General features: G+C 56.5%; 1 protein-coding gene across 2 annotated transcripts in view; it reads right to left on the bottom strand.

Moving 5' to 3' along the window:
• Window positions 1-1,501: 1,501 nt before the first annotated feature.
• Window positions 1,502-18,956, bottom strand: part of Hivep3 (HIVEP zinc finger 3) — a 56,099-nt gene continuing 38,644 nt past the window's right edge. Inside the window, exons 3-7 of one of the 2 annotated variants that reach the window (XM_076862885.2) lie at window positions 14,567-14,742; window positions 8,698-8,784; window positions 3,613-4,544; window positions 3,406-3,408; window positions 1,502-2,515 (exon numbers count right to left, since the gene is read on the bottom strand). In XM_076862885.2, coding sequence (XP_076719000.2) covers window positions 1,718-2,515; window positions 3,406-3,408; window positions 3,613-4,544; window positions 8,698-8,784; window positions 14,567-14,742 — 1,996 coding nt within the window. In that variant the 3' untranslated portion in view covers window positions 1,502-1,717. The remainder of the gene's footprint in view (window positions 2,516-3,405; window positions 3,409-3,612; window positions 4,545-8,697; window positions 8,785-14,566; window positions 14,743-18,956) is intronic. The other variant, XM_076862884.2, reaches the window with a different exon arrangement.

Genomic DNA, 18,956 nt, shown 5'->3' with positions numbered 1-18,956 from the left:
CCTGCAGGGAGAGGCCCGAGCTGGAGAGAGGGGAAGGATGGCCAAGCATGAGGTTGAGGCCCATCTATAGCCTGGTAGAAGTCTGGGAACTGGCCAGAGAGGTCCCTGTTCTGTGCAAGGTGGCACCAGCACCTAGCCTGGGTGGGACACACCATGGCCCCCCTTTGTAAAATATTAGTTGTTTCTGGAAAGATAGGGGGAAAATCCTCCTCTCTCAGGTGGAAATGGGAACCTTAAACAGCAGTGCACAGGAGCCCTCACTTTTATAATTAATTATATGGGCTAAACATGCTGGAGGTCAAGTTCCATATTTTAACTTGGGATTTAAATTTCTGGTCAAATTATTTTTCTTGAAAAGCAGGGTTTTTTTGTTTGTTTTTGTTTTTGTCCCAAGAAATAGAGAAAAATTCAAAGGATGTGGTACAATTCACAACTCTTCTAGGTTGAGAGAAGAGGAGGAGGTGGGGGGATATGCCAAACACCATCTTCTTTTTCTATATTTATAGTCGTCTTTTTTTTGGGGGGGGGGGGCGTCTTAAAAGAGATTTAAGCCAAAACATAGGCCCAGGCAGTTCCTACCAGTCACCGTTTGGGGTATTTCGTTAGGTAGTGGAGGCCTGGCCATGTGTGGAGGGGACAGAGAAATCAGTCCTACTCCAAGGGACCGGGAGCCCTATAAGTTCACAACGCCGAGCACTGGAAAAGCCCAGCTGTGAAGGTCGTAAGGTCCCTGTGCTGCAGGGACTGAGGTGAAGCAGCATCCAACCCCCAAGCTGAGGACAGTCTCTAGGCTTGGCTTCAGCCCTTCAGCTTTGAAGGTTTTAGGGTTCGCAGTCAGGAGGGCCAGGGCCAGGAGAGCAAGGCAGGGGTTAGGTGTGCCAGAGCCAAGAAGGCGACAGTCGGGGATCCTTTCCTAGCCCAGAGGCTGGGGGCAGGATTGTGGGTATTGAAGGGAGGGGCTGTCACATGGCTTGCTCACCTGGGAAATGCCAGGATAAGCCCACAACTCAGATGAGCCGGGTATCTGGGATCCCTGGAGGAACCAACCAGTTTTTACCTTCTACCTGCTATTTTGGGTTGAAATTCTAGCAAAAGCAACTGCACCCCCGCTTTTTTCTTATAGAGAATAAAAGGAAAAAGAAGATGATCTCTTGGGGTTCTGCCTGCATTTGTGTTCCTCTGCCTGGGGCTGTTGGCCCTTCTCTGGCAGAAAAGAGTGGTCGCTGGCCGGGGCAGGGATCGGGGAACTAAAGCAGCGATAAACAGGAACCCTAAACTTCTGTACAGGGACTGCTTGCGTCTCCACTTAATTTGTGTTCTGTGCCCTCAGTGCATCCCCTTTCCCTCCGCCAGCGGCTGCCTCTTGCTGTCCTTGGAGGCAGTGGCTGTGTCTGCAGGGGTGCTGTAGAGCACCCCTCCTGCAGCCTTTCCTAAAAAGCACAAACTATCCACAGCCTCAAGCTCCTTGTGGGTTTGTCTTGTTTTTATGTATGTGTGTGATTTGTTTCTTTTCAAGCAACAAAAGGTATAGAAAAAGGCACAGGTAACTGCAATACGTGGGAAGATATAACAGATGGGAGCTGAGCAGAAACTGTGTGGACAGATGGACAGATGGGACGGGGGGCCCATGGGAGCAAGATGACTCCAGGACGTTGGCTGCAAACGTCTGTTGTGGAACACCGGAAGCCAGATGCTGACGCGGTCGGACGGAGAGAGGCTAAGTGCTTGGGGGGACCCTGTCCTTGGGCTGGGGTGGCGATGCCCTGGGCTCCCCACTACCTGAGGGCTTGGGGGAGCCCTGGCTGGTCCTGGGTTCCCCAGAGAGGTTCCTCCTCCGAGCTGGGAAGCGAGCAGAGACCTCGGCCAGGCAGCCCATGGAGCTGCTGCGGTCCAGTGGTGGGGCGGCAGGGGACTCAGGGGTGGCCAGCGTGCATGGTGACTCCAAGTGGAGGCTCCAGGACTGTGCCACCTGTTGGCCCTGGGGTGGCCTTGGGGTACAGGGGCTGTGTGTGGCCACAGGTTCCACAGGCACCTTGGCCCCGTAGGGTTCCCAGTCGGGAGGTCTGCCTGGACCTCTGCCTGTCCTCTCCCCCTCCTTGGGGTAGTCTCTGTCCTCCAGCTCCGAGGAGAGTGTGAACTTGGAGACCTTAGCCACGGGGGACACAGAGGCTGATGAGGTTCCAGTGGGACTCCAGCGGCCTCGCTCCTGGGCCTCTCGGGCCCCTGTCAGGTCGCTGCCACCCCCTGAGAAGCCACTGACCCAGGCAGTGGAAGGCCCTGGCAGCAGGGTGGGGTGGGCCCCAGGCCGGGCTTGTACCATCTGGATCCCACCGATGGGAATCAAGGGGCACGGGGCACGGGGAAGGTGCTGGGAGTGCAGAGGCAGGTGGCTGAAGATGTTCTCCTCTGTCCGGGCTGGGATGTGGCCGCGGAAGTCATGGGGGACGGAGAAGGGTCGGGAGGAAAGAGGATGAGCAGGGCCAGGCGAGCAGGTTGGACTTCGGGACTCGGCCTTCTGCAGGGGTCAGAAAACAAGACAGGGGAAGGCAAGGGTTACATGCTGGGCACACGGAGGACAGCGGCCTAGAGGCACGGAAAGCAGTGGGCCCCAGACCACCATGAAACCAGCTGAGCTGGGGCCAGAACCAGGCTGCTGACTGTACTCACGATGCTGCCCAGCGGGCTGTCTCCAGCTCTACAGTGACCGCGAGCATGCTCTGCCCCGTGGTCTTCATACCCCCGCCAGCACATTTGGAGGAAGGGTACTCCGATGAAGGGGACCCTGCTGTCACTCTGGCCTGGCCCTCTACCTTGGTTCTGCTGCCCTCCTATTCCTAAAATGGTCTTCATTCATTCAACTTCACTTTGGCACTTGGGTTCCCATTCAAGGCTCTTGACCTTCCACCATGAGGAATTGTAATGTGACCGCCAAACTCAAAATCAAGGTAAGATTTCTCCAGGAGTGACAATATCAGGTCACGACAACACTGTGACAGAAAAGGTGTTGGAAGGTGAAGTTGACAGAGATGGCCCTGTCAGTGGTGGGGTCCCGTGGTGACAGGGATGCTGGTGGTACAGAGATGGCATGACAATAGGGTAGGGACTGTGTGGATGATGGGACAACATCGATCAGGCTGACAGGTGGCACCAGTGGGGTGCTGAGGTGCCAGGACGATGGGTGGTGTTGGTCAATAGCAGCTGTGCTCATGGTATGACAGGAGCGATACTGGCTATGGGGAGCTGTGACAATGACTTTGGAGATGGGGATGATTTGGGTTAAGCCCTGCCATCTGCCCAGCAATCAGGCTGGGTTGGGTCTGGTGGGGAATTACACAAGTATTTCCACCCACCTCCACGGCTCTCACTAGGGGTGGGACCCTGACCCAGGAACTCTGGAACCCACACTTGCTGCTGATGAAGTTGCAACAAAGTGTCATAACCCAGAGGCTGAAGGTGCCCAGCCTGGTGCCTGGTATAGTAGCGCCCAAGGAATGTTTGCTAAATTATCAGCAACTACTCAGCGGGCAGAGTCGTTTAGCTCCAGGTGTGATTCTCAGAAAGTGTGAACTTGTCACCCTCCCACCCCCAGGAGTGACAATGGCAGGAACTCACCCACATGGAGGTGCAGGTCTCCGGGCTTCTGCCAAGAAGTTTGTGAGGTAGAGGTGTGGGCGGGAAGAGAACCCGCGGAGCTGGCCCCAAGCCTGGACCATGCTCACCCGCTGCGGGGCTGCCTGGCCCAGCCAGGGCCCACTTCCATGGCAGCGCTGACCGTGGTGGTGACTCAGCCCGACCCAGAGACCATCTCCCGGTGGGTGAGCGTCTGGAGAGGCCTGCATCTGTGGTTCCCTCAAGTTCTGGGGATCGATGTGTTCGAGGGGCCAGTTCTCTTCCCAGGGGGTGGGGAGCGAGAGAAGACGGCGCAAGTCTTGGAGACCCACAAGGCGGAGGGGCCGTGTCCCTTCCTGGACCCATCTGGGGGCCAAGCATGCTTGCAACTGAGGCCTGTGGTTCTGGGGCCGGTGAACACTGCTGGGGAGATGAGTCGTTTTTGGTTAGTGAGTGTTTGCGGGCGAGTGGTGGACGGCTGCCTGCTTCTTTGCTTGGGGACCATGGCCTTCTGGGGGACATGGCCTTAGAGCTCAGGGCTGAGCTTGTGTCCTTCTCCACAGGGCCCGACAGGGCCAGTCCCAGCTGGGGAAGACCCAGGATGCTCTGGCTGGACGTGGAGCAACTGCTGGCTGTCAAGTGCTCGGCCTCAGAGACTGAGCCGCCTCGTGTGGCCTCATTGTCAGAGGTGGCATCTGGGGGCTGAGGACCCTGGACAGGTGAGGAGTCTGCCCGCGGCATGGCTGTCAGACCCCGTGGAGGCGCCTCCGAGGATGGCCGGGACAGCTCGTCCTGGCTCTCCTCCTCGTCCTCATCCTCGTCGTCATCCAGGTCTGAGTCCGAGTCCGAGTCCTCCAGGTCTGAAAACTGATGTTCCTCCACAGCCTCGGAGCCCTCTCGCCCTTCCGAGTCCTGGAACAGGTCATCACTGGTTCCTGAGGGGAGAATGCAGGAGACTGAGGTCAGCCATGGCTGTTCCTTCTAAAGCCCAGTGTCTTGATCTGCCACCCAGGCAGTACTGCTATGGTAATGGCACAAGATCTCTGGGTGGACCAAGTAACACAACAGATATGCGAATGCTTTGTAATTCATCGTGAACAGCAATGACTTCATCTCTACCACATGCAAGTTCAGATCTAAGAGCTTTAAGTATATTAATCCATGTGGTCCTCAAAGAATGCTGGGACTGTTCTAACCTTCAGGTTATAGATGCGGAAACTGAGGTAAGAGAGATTCAGTAAGTTACCCAATAAGGTCACAGTAGGTCTGGGGCTGAACCGCAGCAGGTGAGACAGTCTCCTTTTCCATTAATAATCAGGACAGGTTTCACCGTGAGCAAGTTATGTTGCCTTGCTATTCCTCAGTCTCCCCTTTTGTCAAACAAATATGACAGTCTCACCTCCCAGGGTTAGGTAAGAAGAGAAAAATGCAGGCCTGGCACCTAGCCAGGGTTCCAAAATTATAGTCACTGTGGATTCATTAAAGATGAAATTTATTATTCCAAGCCAGCCTGCATGATTAGTCTAAACTCATATCTGACACCATGATCGGGTGCTGCTGGCTGGCACAATTGGTAGGTAGTAGAATAAATACAGCCCCTGTGAGAAGCTTGGCTAAGCTGGCCTCAGGTCACAGAGCAGGGCCCACACTAGCCATGCCCTTGTCCTGAGGGGCCACTACCTTTTAGAAGCCTGTGATGTTCCTAGCCTGGGAAGAGCAGCTCTGAAATGCCATTTCCTGGTTCTCGTGGAGCAACTTGGACCAGGTGGGTCACCGTTAGATCTAGTCACCATTAGGTCTAGTCTGAGACATATCTGAAATGGGCAGCATTCTAGATGCTGGGGAGAGCTTTGCTGATGTCTGGCCCACCTGAAAGGCCCTGAGGTTTGGGTCCTGCTGGCCCATTGCTAGATAATGATGACCTCATGTTTCTGGCCAGAGTATGGGCTGGTGAACCATCGGCTGGCCCATCACTTGCATATACCACTACTATACCCACTACTGACTGGGACCACCAGACATAGCAGCTGACCCAGGCCCCTGATGCACCCAGGCTTTGGATCTCCTCCAGGCCCAGCTTCCCCAGGGCTAGGACGCCCAGTACCGCCTGCTTCCAAATAATCAACATGCAGAAGTAAAATGGACAAAAGAGGACGTTCGGTGGGCTGCAGGTCCAAAACGATGGGGTAGAGCTGGGGAGGGCCACAAGAGGAAGGGCAGGGAGCAAAAAGATGAGGAATCGGGAGGAAATGGGGACGGGGTGGGGGTTGGGAGGGAAAGGGGGATAGAGATGGGAGGGCAAAGTTTTGAAATTTGGCTCCAGGCCAAACTTGAGTCCCCTTGCCAAAGACTTTGGCTGTAGACTACTGCAGCCCCAGAAGTTCACCTACCCCTGCCCCTCACTCAGGTATGGTGAAACAGAGGCACAGAGAAGGTAGGGGTACAACCAAAATCATCCATCAAGCTCCTGGCTGAGTTAGAACTAAGGTTCACAGCCCTTGCATTATTACACTGACAGCTTAAAAATGGTTTTATGCTTTGAAAAGCATCCATGGCCTTGGTTTGGATCCTAACTTCACCATTCCCTTGCTGTGTGACTCTGGCTAACTTCCTTTTATCTTTTTGTTCAGTTTTCTCACCTGTAAAATGGGGAGGGGGACTAGTAATAATAGCCCCTCATGAAGGCGTTGTGAGAGTTCTGAGGTCCAGCACATAGTTAGCACCCAGTAATCCTTAGCTACCACCAGCTAAGAGACAGGTAGCTGAGCAGCATTATGAGCACTGATCAGTCAGTGGGTGGTGCAGCTGGTGAGGGAGTCAGGGCCAGCATCTCCTGATGTTCACCAGGGAGGCCCCTAAAGACCTTCTTCACTGATGGGGAAGTTGAGGCCCAGAGACTGAGATGGCCTGTGTTGGTCATTCAGCACATGAATAATGGTAGCCAAGGGTGCCCGGCCTGGTGCACGCTTGGCCATGCCTTCCACATCCAGGTTCCTGTAGGACTCTAGGGGATATGCCCCTGTCTGCTTCGCCCCTTCCTGATGCCTCTCATAGGGATGTCCGGCCCCTGGGATCAAGGGCAAAGCTCAACAAGTCCTGCCCACTAGGAGCTCAGGGCCCTAGGACCACCAAAGGAGCGCGCCTCTGCGCTGCTAAGTGCCATAGCTGGAATGCGCCACACGGTGGCGCTGGCGCCCAACCTCATCTCCTCCGGGGCGGGGCTACAATGCCGGCCACCAGAGGGCTTGGTCTTCCAGGCTACCTTCCCACTTTGTCCAGCACACACCAACTCCTGATGCCCTGAATCTGCCTAGTCGGGAGGTAGCAACTCCATCTTTAAGCTATACACCTTGGAGTCATCTTTGGGTTCTTTTTTCCTTAGCCTCTTCTTCTCCCCTCTCTGATGTGACAGCAAGATCTGTGAGCTCTACCTCTGAATCCACCCAGAATCCACCACTTCTCACCTGCACTGTGCGGCAGTCCGAGCCTAAGGTGTGCTTGGCCTGGACCACTGCCTCCCCTGCGCCCCTTGCTGGCTATGCCCTGCACCCAGCCAGAGCCCAGGCGGTCAGGGAAGTTCCTGGTGTTACCATTCTCACACTGGATAATAGCCAAGCTCACCCCTTGACCTTCCTGGCCTGAGGTCTCTGACCCATTGTCCTGGTGTCAGTGGGCTCTAGCCACAGGGGTCAAGTGCGGTGGTCTTAGGGACTTAGCACCTGCTGCTTCCTCTGCCAGAGAGCTCTCCCCAGACCCCACAAAGCTATGTTCCAGGCTCTCAGTTGGTTTTTTGTTCTGCCTCTCTCCCCTGCTCTATTCCATATTTGTTCAATGTCTGCCTCTCCCTCTAGAACACAGGCTTCCTGACACTGTACAATGAGCTCAGAGCAGAGTTGTCCTCGTAGTTGCTTCTGGAAGGAATGTGTAGACTTCATTCTCACAAAGGTGGGTATGGTCGTCCTTGTCCACCCCACTGGGAAAGTGAGACTGGGAGGGAGGCAGGGACCACCAGAGAGGCTCTGGGTTGGGCTCAGGCCCCCCCAGCAATGGGGAAGTAGTGTGGAGCCATTGTATCTCTGTGACCTTGGGTGACTGCCTTTACCTGTCTGAACTTTACTTTCTTGAAATGCAGAAACACAAGTTCCTACCACCTGTTCTGAGGACCTAATGGAACAATATCTGTAAATGGCCTGATGTCCACTCTTGACAAGCATGGGAGCCCCCCAATTTGGTGTTGAGAAGTACAGTCCCAATTTCATTGTGTTCTGTTCTATAAGAGAAAGGGAAACATGATTTAACTCTTTCGTGAGACTGCAAATACATCTCCAAATCTGAAAAATGAAAACTGAACAAAATACACACACACACACACACACACACACACCCCACACCCACACACATCACAGGTTCCCCTTTGTTACACTCTAAGTACCTGATCCTGATTTCAAGAAATCTGTGGTCAAAGGTTTTTCTGCTGGAGGGACTACCTGTCCATCTGCCAAAGCTCCTCTGGCTTCCTACCTGGGCACTGAGACTGGGCAGTGCTCACCAGACCTACAGCCTCGATCAGCTCCCTGCTCTCCCCGGTGTGCTGGGAGACTGGCTCTAACATTTTCTTGGTGCTGGAGGACTTGGCTGGGTTATGGTCGTGGGATGGGGTTTGGTAGGTGACAGGGGCTGTTGCATCTGGCTTTGGCTCTCTTAAAACCCTCAGGCCCACGTCAGAGTGTGGTTATGGAGCTTCTAGAGTAAGGACCCACAGAGTCATTGTGAAGTCTGCCGGGGATTTCAGGGCATATGTTTAGAACGTGCCTGGCACACAGCCGGTGCTCGCTGCCAACCGAGATGACACATGTGCTCATACTCAGTGCACTTCCACAGAGCTCCGCGGGACGGCAGTGCTCAACACCACTACAGACGGGAATGGGGGTGATCCCCTGTGAATTCCACCCCTGTGCCCCAACAGTTGCGGAAACCAGAAGGGAAAGGCATGGGAGGGAGGGGGAAAAGCAGGGGGAGAGGCAGCAGTGGAGAGGAGGGAAGATGGAAGGGACAGGGAGAGGGGAAGGTGGAGTGCCCATTCCTTACCCTCTTCGGCTTCCAGCTCCTCTAGCACCCCTGTCTCTTGGCACTTTTTGCTGTGGGCTTTCGACTTCATGTGCTTAGTCAGATTCCCTGGAAAGGAACGAGGACAGACTCAGGTTCAGCTGCAGGACAGGGCTGGGGAGGGCCAGAGGCAGCTGTGGCTTCTCACACCAGCAGAGGCCTTGCCAGCTGCAGAGGCTGGGCAGAGGCCAGGCACCCCTCGGCCCCAATGTTCAGGCCAAGGCGTGCAGCCAGAGCTGATGGTTGTGGTGGAATACAGGAGCCGGGATGGGGAGGGCATGGGGCTGTGAAGGGACAGACAGAGGGTCCAATGAGAAAGGGAGATGCTGGTTAAAAAACAAAACCAAAAAAAAAAAAAAAAAGAAAGAAATTATTAAAAGATCACTCAAGTGCAATTGTTTTTTTCCTGATTCTGATTTCAGTCTGGGCCCAGGAGCTGGTAGCTTGCCTCAGACAGGATGACTGGCCACCTCAAGTTGTGCAATAACATAGGGACTCCCAATGACCATGATGAAGGGTGGGGATTGAATGCCCTTCTGGCCAAGGACTCTTCCAGGCAGCCATAGGGCAGAACCTTAGGGTCTGTGAAGAGGATCCAGGGCAAAGTTACTCTTAGGGTTGGAGAGAGGACAGAAAGTAAGAGTAGGGACATCTACTGGCCACGAACCTGGGAGCCACAGGGCCGGGGCCCAAGCCTGGCTTCCCTAGTGGAGTGTCTTTCCTGGGCCTGTTTCCCCAGGCCAATGTGCAATGCAGACACAGGATGCAGGTGGTTCAGGGAAGGCCTGGGCAAGGCTCTTTCCTGCCCCATGCCTACAAAACTCTTGGGGAGGCCATCTCTGCCCAAAGTTGTAACACCAGCCCTGCAGGCTATGGAGCAGGGGCCACAGCTCTGTGAGATCGAGAAATGGGAACAGCAGCTTCATTCCTTTCTCCTCTGCCATATGCACAGAATTTCACGAACCACAGAGTTCTGTGGACAGCCATGTTCTGGGAGGAGAGTCAAGCGCCCCTAGCATGCCCCAAGAGATCAGGCCAGATGCCTTGGATGTTCCTTTGGGCCCATCCCAGACTGTGCTCTGAGGACTGCTGTATTTCTGTGAGCTCTACCACATGATAAATCATAAGTTCCCCAAGTCAGGTGCTTTGTCTCATGAATTGTATTAATGTGTAAGTTTGAATGAATGGATGAGGAGAGGAGAATGGAAAGAGACAGGCTGGAATGGAGGTAAAGAGAGATTGGTGGAGGGATGGATGGCTCGGTGGCTAGAGGAACTAAGGAAGCAGAATCGGAAGAGAGCAGAGGGAAGGGACAGAATGAGCAGACAGGCGATGAATAGATGGGCAGATGAGTGGATGAGGGAAATGAATGGGCGGATGGATGGAAAGGGAAGTGGAGAGCTGGTGGAGGGAGAGCAGCCAGCTGGCTGCACACACATGCGGAAGTGGGAGGTCAGACTGCAGGAGGAAGGGAAGCTGCATGAAAGGAGAGATGGACGGAAGAGTGCGAGGAACAGACAGGGAAAGTGGATGGTGGAGAAATGAGCCGGAGAGGAGACGGACGGGTGGGTAAACAGGGGGACTGCCCATGGATGATCAAAGGGTGCTTCTGAATCAGCCTGAGAACTTTGGGGTTTTGCTGAAGAGTTGGGGGAGGAGAGCTTAAGCTGGGATTCCCTGAGGTGTGGGGAGCCAAGGGCAGCAGGACAAGGTGGAGAGGTGTCCTTCTCTTCTGCCACTGGACAGAAGCCCGGCTGTTCTACTCCTGACCATAGGGGGAGCAGAACCACATCTTCCCAAGACATCTTGTGACCAAAGGGCTCCCAGAGGTCTCTATCAGCCTAGTGAATGCCACTTTCGCTGTCACGCCTGAAGATTGTCAAGAGGTGGGAAGAGGCTCCTGGGGTCTTCTGTGGACCAGAGACACCAACCCCTCAAGCCCTGGAAGCAGCCTCCTTGCATTGGTGACCCCAGGCCACCGAGGACATGAACACTCCTCCTTCTGGCCATCATGCCATTTCTCACAAACATTTTCCCCGAGATGGTTTAGGTTTCTTACCAGTCACATTAGATACTGAGCACACTGTGGGTGTACAGTGTCCCCTAGGAAAATGCCATCACAAGTGTCGGGGAGGGACCTCGCAGACCATATAATCCAACCCCATCAGGCTGAGGCCTGTCCCTGCTGCTCACCTAACTCTGGGCCCAGGTGCTGATGACTCCATTAGCTAAGATCACTGGCTGTCCTGGGTGGTGGCATGACTCCCCTCAACCACCACGGTTGACCAAGTGGCCCCAAGTCACAGTGCTAGCTAGTTTAGAGATCTGACTGGGCCCAGGTCTCGGGGCGCTGGGGGCCTTGCTGGCTCCATGCAGGGGAAGCAACGGTCTATGATGACTCTGAGCATGAGGCCTGGGATGGCCCAGGCTCTGCCGCGGCTGGCGGTGTGACCCTGAGCAAGTTCTGAACCTTGCTGAGTCTGTTTCTGCAGCTGTAAAGTAATACCTACCTCGTGGGAATGCTGAGAGGATTTGAAGACGAAACCCATGCGGCAGGAGAGTGTGGCTGGCCCAGAGCAGACCCACCCCCCTCCACGACAGTCACTCTCTATGGAGCACCCAGGGACTCTGCCACACATGGTGCTGGGCCAGGAGGAGAGAGGTGCTCAGGTGATGCTCATGAAGAAATGGCTTCACCTTTCGGTCTGGGCCTCAGGGGTGCTCAGGAGAAGGCCCCACAAAGCTCCCCCTCGGCAGGTCTGCCTCTTCTCTGCCACCACCCTCGGAGGCTGCAGGGAGGCTGAGGCAACTCTGCAGGTCACAGGAGCAGATGCTGGACGAGCGGCCCTGAGCTCGTCCCGTCTCCCCCCACCCACTCCTCCTTCCCCACCTGTCACTGCCTTTGACCAGGGAGAGGCTTACTGACTCTGCAGAAACGGGCTGGAGGCCAGGTCCCTGTCCAGGGGCAGAGCCACCGCTTCTCACAGCCAACCCAGCCCCCCATGGAAAGTGACAGCGTGGAGTGGAGGAGGAAAGGCCAGTGGGGGGAAGGTGACCGGTATCTGGAGGAACCCTGCCCCCACCCTGCTGGCCCAATGGACGCGAGGCCTGTCCACAGCTGCCATCTCTGTCCTCTGAGGTTGCCATCGGCGCAATGGCCCGCACACAGCACAGCCACCCTGCTGACCTCGGGAAGCCATCTGAAGAGGACAGACTACAGGCCAGTCCACGGGCCTTTGCTCCTCAGGTGGCTCCCAGAGGCCTGAGCTGCCACTTCCACGTCTGACACAGGGACGAGACACAGACAGGCAGACAGAGACAGACAGGAAGGGCTCCCAGACACGGCACAGCCAGGCGGAGGTGACAGGGGTCCCGAGGACTGCCAGGCCAAGCCTTAATGCTCATGTAGGCTGCCGAGGCCACAGTTTAAGGGAGAGAGAGGAAAGTGGTGGAGGTCACCTGAGAGGTATGCAGACAGCCCAGGACGGGGAGGGGCTGCGTTATCAGAGCTTGGCCCCGGGGAGGGCCAAGAGCTCCAGCGTCCTCCCCGCTTCATGCCCACCCACTCTCTGCTTCCATCTGCCACTGCCCCCAGAGGCCCCCTCTGCTAGGCGCAGAGTTTGAGATTCTACCTTTTCAGATGTCCTCTGGCGTTGGCCGGGAAGCTCCCCGGCTGAGAGCAAAGCTTCCCAGGCCTGGCCCTGCTTCAGAGGGCTCTCCACCCCACCTGCTCAGATTCTGCACTCTGTGGTGGCTCAGAGAGACCCAGGAAGGGAGGTCAGGCCAGGGGTGGCCTCCACTGAAGGCGCCTCCTAGAAAGTGGGGGTTCCCGTGAAGACCCAGACCTTACTCAGACTTGGCAAAACAGGCAAGGGAGAGGGGTTCAGCGGGGTCCCTTAGGGACTGCCTGTGCTGGGAGCCAACAGGGATGGGCTTTTCCTGTCTCACACGGCAGAGGCTCCCAGGGGGCTGTGTGCTGGGCACAGGGGTGCTGTGTGGCCTGTGGCCGGGAGGCTCTCTCATGCCGACGATGGAGCCCTCTGATCCCCTGGGTGTGCTGGGAACAGAGGCAGCGCTTGCCACCCACTCCAGAGGCCATCTGACTGCAGACCTGGCCCCTCCCTCCAGAGACAGGAAGGGGAGGGCTGGTGCCTTTGAGGCAGGGGCTCTCGTGCATGGTCACTTCTGGTTCCGGGACTCACTTTCTACAGCTTCGGGGGCTTGGACAAGAAGCCTTCCACTTTTAGAGCTGTATTACTTAAGACCGTGTGACTTAAACTGTCAGCCAATTTTCCCCATCTTTCTCTTCCATAAAATTCCAACTGGCTTCTTAAGGCCACAGGAAATTGGATGGTAGGGGACATGTGGGGACAGAGCCTGTGTCCAGGCAGAGTTGAAATGAGCTGCCCTGGGCGTGGCAGGGCTCTAGGGATAGATGCCTTTGATGTGCTCATCAGCAGGGTAGGCGGCTCCAGGCCTGGCTGCACTCTCTGGGACATTGTTTCTGAGCCACTAAGAGAGAAGAGGACACAGAAAAGGAAGTGGGGGGGGGGCTGTGTAACTCCATCCAACCCAAAACCTTGGTGGGAAAATTTGAGTTCAACTCAAAGATGACGTCGAGAGGACAGACGAGGGTCGGGCTCAGCTAATGGGGTTGGGTGACCAGAAAGAGGAACATGGCCAGAGAGGAGGCCACTGAGCCAGGGCATGGGATAAACTGGCCTCTGATCTAGTACAGAAAGAACGGAAGGGGCCGGGGAACAAGAGGATGGAGGAAGGAGGGAGGCTGGAGCCTCAACTGGGATCTTTCCACAGAGGATGCCCAGCGGCCCCCACTGGGAACAGCTTTATCAACCGAAGAAAGGACAAGTGGCAAAGCCCAAGTCTGTGCTGAGTTTTGCTCCCTGGAAAGCAATGTGGGGCCATCATGAAGGGCCCCAACATGCTCAAAGGAGAAGATAGCACCCTTGTGCCCAAACCATGACATGGGCATTTGCAAAGCATAAGAAGCTGAACCTCCAGGGTGCTGAGGGCCTGTGCCCCCCTCTGAGGCACCCCATTCTGCTCAGCTCCCCAAAACAGTGAGCAAGAGGCAGGACCCTCCCTGCAGGTCTCGCAGGGAAAGAACTAACTAAGTCCATCCAAGAATCTCATGGACCTGGTTCATCCAACCCCCGGCGGCCAGGCCACTGCTGTGACCCCTCACAGCTCTCTGGGATGCATGCTCTCGACAGCCGGTCCTTCCTTTCACAGGTGACTGCCAGAGCCTGTCCTGACCCTGATGTGGGTTGTGGCCGGGGCAGGAGTGATGCTGCAGGTCTAGGGGTGGGGCTGCTGGGCCCTTTGCTAAAGGCTGCTGAGAAGCCTGGCAGAGCAGGGGCATGGCGGGGTGGTGAGGAGGGGGTGGGGCAGGCGTGAACTCTGCACAAGACGTGTGAGCATGCGAGTGTGCCGAGTGGCCCAGGGTGGGATGGATTTCCAAATGCAAGAGTGGCAGTGACGGGTGTGGATGCTGGACGTTATCAGGTCAGTGGATTAACGGCTACGGAGACATGCAGAAGGAAGAGTGATGAGATAAGTAGGAAACCAAGAGCTGGGCAGAGTGCCCCCAGGGAGGTGAGGGGGTGTGCCAGTGGGAGGAGGGACTATGTGTGGGATCCAGGAGCACCTGCGGGGGCAGCTGTGGGTGCCACTGCCCAGTCTGGAGCTGGCTGTTCTGCCATGGGCATCAAGTGGGGTGGGAACTCAGGAAATGAATGTCAGGCCCCAGGCAAACAGGTCTGTGCTGGGGCTCCCAGAGGGGAGCTCCCTGCAGGGGGCAGAGCCAGTGCCCCAGCTGACTGTCTCTTACCTTTGGTTTTAAAAGCAAAGTGACAGTGCTTGCACACATAGGGTCGGACGTCAGTGTGGGTGCGGATGTGTTTCTTCAGCATGCTGGGCTTCTTGCAGCGAATTCCACACTCCTCACAAACATATTTCCCTCGGCCGCGGCCTCGCACATATACATACTCTTCGTTTGATTTGTACCTATGAGCAACAGGTGTCATGTAAAGGAAAAAAAAAAAAAGGGAGGAGAAGAGGCAGGTTCCCACCTCAGAAGATGCACGGTTTCCTAGCTTTGCCCAGCCCAGTCGAGTGGAGAATGAGGAGCACCGTGGGCTGGGAGGGAGCGGGGCGCCCTGGGGATCCACGGTGGACCCCTGCACCCGGCCACCTCCAAAAGGTAGGCCACACCTGCCTTTCTCCCCAGAGCAGCAGGCAGGTGCTTCCTGCCAGGGGACACGAAGCGCATTTCTGACAGCCTCCTTTCCACAACCAGCCCTGACCACTGGGCCACAGAGAGTGAGCGCCACACAGAACAGCCACTGTAGGCCACCAGAGTCACAGAGTAAAATCCCACAAAGTACCAGCAGCAGCTCTAGAAGCTGTAATTCACCCAGCTCGCCTTGTGCTGGGCACTGGACCTGAATTAAATCACAATGACCTCACAACAAAGAGGACCCTGACCTGACCCCAGGTTCAGAGAGGGCGAGACATTCCCCCGGGATCCTACAGCCAGGAAGGGACAGAACCAGGATCTGAACCTGCCTACCCTGAGCCCGTCCATTTCCCAGAAGGGGTGAAAACAAGCCGTCAGGAAGCCACCCCCATGCTCCAGGGAGGCAAGTGCCGGGACCACCATTATTTTCCTGGTTTCAGAGCCTGGCGGCCAGGAGCCCCGCGCTCTCTCCCTCACCCCGGCTCCGTCAAGCTCCGTAGGACACAGATTCCCAGTCACATCAGGAAGCCCCAGCCGCTCTCAGGGGCCTCGGGACTGGCCAACCCATTTGCTGGGGCTCAGGGCCACTGACCCCCAGATCCTGAACTGGACACTCTCATTTCCACCAGCAGGAGGAAGCCCACAAGGCCCACAGGCTCAACCGACGATGAGCGGACTGCCATGTTCTGGCACTACAAATGAGCACGTCTCCACAGGCAGGTGGGCGAGGCTGTGGCGGGCAACGGGGAATCCTGGCCGGCTTCCAGGAGAGAGCTTTCTGACTCACGAAGCCTCAGGGCCGCTGGCAGGGTGCTTTGCAGGAGGTGAGCACGCCTTCAACGCCTGCAGCAAGAGCTGCCCATCACCACACTCAAGAGAGAGGGCCAGGGAGTGATGGGGACTGGAGGGGGGGGGGCAGGAGGTGACAAGGGCCTGACCCTGCTCCAGGAGCCTCAGCTTAGGGCTAAGAGAATGTCACAGGGATGGGCCTGAGACAAGGCTCTGTGAGGGGCTGCAGGCAGCAGCAGAAGGGTCACCCCACACCCCACACTCACCTGCACCCACACACACCCAATCACACGCACACCCCAATTATACACGTCCCTCAAATTCTCTCCTGTATACTCAGACTCCCATTCACACCCACACACTCATGCACCCTCACACATGTACGCCCCCATACCAGCTGCACACCCCTCCACACTCACACTCAGACACCTACACTCACGCTCATACACTCATCTCCACACTCAAGTCCAAAAGCACACCTCATGCTCAGTCTCTCTGTCTCTCTCACACACCCTAGTTCCAGCCCCCTCACACTTTCACTCTCACCCCCACCCACACAGGCTCAGACCTCACATAGACCTCACACTCTCTCACACTCATGCCCCATACTCACGCTCACACCCTCATTCGTGCCTCCACTGCCACCACGCTCCTCATAGTCACACACACAGACACACACACACACATCCCTCTCACACCCCTGTGCTCAACCTCCACACTCATACCCTATACTCTATCACACACACACACACACTGCCCACTCACGCACACTCGCATGTGAATTGCTGTCCCCTATGGGCCTGTTTTTTTGGTCACCTTAGATTTGGCCATCTGCCTCTCAAGGACTAAAACTGTCCTTCCTTCACCTTTACAGGTGCTGACCAGCCAGTCAGGCAGGGTCCTCAGGCCCCAGGCCACCTCAACCCTGGTCGAGGGCGCACGCCATCTTGTGTTCGAGAGGAGGAACTGCAGGCTCTGAGGGAGGAAGGGAGAAGTGACTATTGTGCCGTTAGGAAGAGCACCCTCCCGTCAAACACGGATGTCTGCCTACTAAATGATAACTCTTCACCATCACACAGCTGTCCACACCCGGATTTTAATTCCCATGACCCTCTAGTGCCCTGGGACCCAGGGGAAGCAGCTTGAGACAGGGCGCCCTCTCCCAGCCAGGAGAAGACGAGAGGATGGCTGGACCTCCTCTTTGCACCGGAGGTTCCTGCTGCCACCAGGCTTCGACCTCCACCCGGCCCTGCCCGGCGGGTCCACGAAACCTGAGTTCCTCTGACCACCTGGCACGATGGTGTCCTTTGGAGTCAGATTTCCTGCACCCTCCTGCTGCCCACAGCCTCTCTGACCTCTGCTGCACCTGGGCTCCGCTCTGTGCTAAGGTCCTAGCGCCAGTCCACCTCAGCTATCCCAGCCCCCTGCATTTCTCCCTCCATATCAAGCTCAAGCGAATGGCGCATGGTCTTCAGAGAGAAAGAAAGAGAAAGCGACCGAGTCCTCTAGACTTGACTGGGGTTGGGGTGCACGCAGAACCAGAAGGTGTGTGCCCCCTGCTGGGGAGCACCGAGGGAGAGCCGAGAGGGAGCAGTTGGGGAGGATGATGACAGGTAGTAGGGAGGGCTCCCAGCAGGGACCCCAGGAGCAGCGGCAGGGTTGATGAAGGCCTGGGGTGTGGTGGGCGAGAGGAGTTGAGGCTGGGCAGGGGGATCACCATCCAATGCCACCTTAAGGAGTTGAGACTTGCTCAAAGTTGTCTCTCATGTAGATATAAAGTCTCAAGGACAGTTCTGGATGCGTGGGCGTGGTTTGGAGGAGGGGAGTGAGTGTGGACTCCTGTGCCAGGATAGACCTGAGGAGCTTCGAGTGTGGACACCAGAAGACATTGGTGGTCATCTGGTTGGGGTGGGGGTCAGAATGAGGGAGAAACAAAGATCCAAAGTTTGCAGCTTGGCTCCCTCAGGCGGCACCGTTCAAGCGTGAGAGGGGTGCGATGGGGGATTCTGATTTTCAACTGCTGTGTCTCACACTCAGTGAGAGAGATGCGAAGGAACGTCGGGCACAGAGGGGTCTGTGGGACGCAGGAGAGTTTGTGCAGATCTGCTTAGAGAAGGTGAGCACACAGAGGAAGAAAAACCAGACCGGTACCGTGTCACGGCAGAGGCCTGGGTTGCCCCAAGGATAAGGGTGAGCAGAAAATATGGTACCAGGAAACCTGCCCAAACAGAGGAAGGTCAGAGGAGCCAGGAGCCAGGAGAGAACTGTGGTTTGGAAGCCCAGAGGAGAGGTCTTTCAGAAGGGCGGCCAGTGGGGCTGAAGGTGATGGAGAACCCGAGGAGGCCCGCTAAGGGCCGAGCACCCCAGGACCTGGAAGACACAGCTCTGGCAAAAAATGGGATCCTGAGACTCCTCTCCTCCATGAAGGCCGGGGCCACGACTTGTCTTGGTGTTTCCTGAAGGGCACAGCCCAGGGACAGGCAAGGGGCAGCTGTGTATCAATACGGGCTGGTCCCTCCTGCCCGAGGACCTGGCCCTGCTGTCCGCACAGAGGCCCCACCCCATCCACTGTCACCTCCTGGCTCCTTCCAACCACAGACACAGGCTCCGCTCTCTCCCATCACAAGCCCCCCTTGGACCCCAAGCCGCTCCAGCTCTAGCTCCTCTGCTTCCCTGCATGGACCAAGGTTGCAAAGGGCCTTCCATACTGCTGTCCATCCTCCTCACCACTCCACGCTCCCTGGGTCACTGCAGTCCGGCTCTGCTGACCACCAGTCCTTGCCAAGCTCACTGGGTCACCTTATCCTGTCTGCCCTCTTCCCTGCCTTCTGGAGGCAACTGTGTGGCTGGGGTGACTGTCCCCTCCAGACTGCGCCTCCTGTGCACCCTCTTCTTTCCCCCCAGGCTCCAGCCTGTGTGCCCCTCACCTCGCCCCTTCCCCAGGTGGCTTCCCACCTGGGCACTCACGGCTCCCCCTCCTCTCCAGCTGCCCCTCCACATCCACCTGGGGGTCCTTGGGCAGGTAAGGTCTACCTCTAGGGAGGCAATCAGTGGGGGGAGTTAGGACACTGGGGAGTGCCCTTGAAGGGGGAATTGGGACCCTGGTTCCTTCCTCTCTCTCTGCTTCACGGCCACCATGGGATGAGCAGCTTCCTCCACCATATGCTCCCCACCATGAAGTGCTTCCTCACCA

The sequence above is a fragment of the Callospermophilus lateralis genome, chromosome 7, assembly GCF_048772815.1.
Source record: "Callospermophilus lateralis isolate mCalLat2 chromosome 7, mCalLat2.hap1, whole genome shotgun sequence".
Taxonomy (NCBI): domain Eukaryota; kingdom Metazoa; phylum Chordata; class Mammalia; order Rodentia; family Sciuridae; genus Callospermophilus; species Callospermophilus lateralis.
The sequence above is the reverse complement of the archived record's forward strand: the minus strand, read 5'-3'. Positions and strand labels throughout refer to the sequence as shown.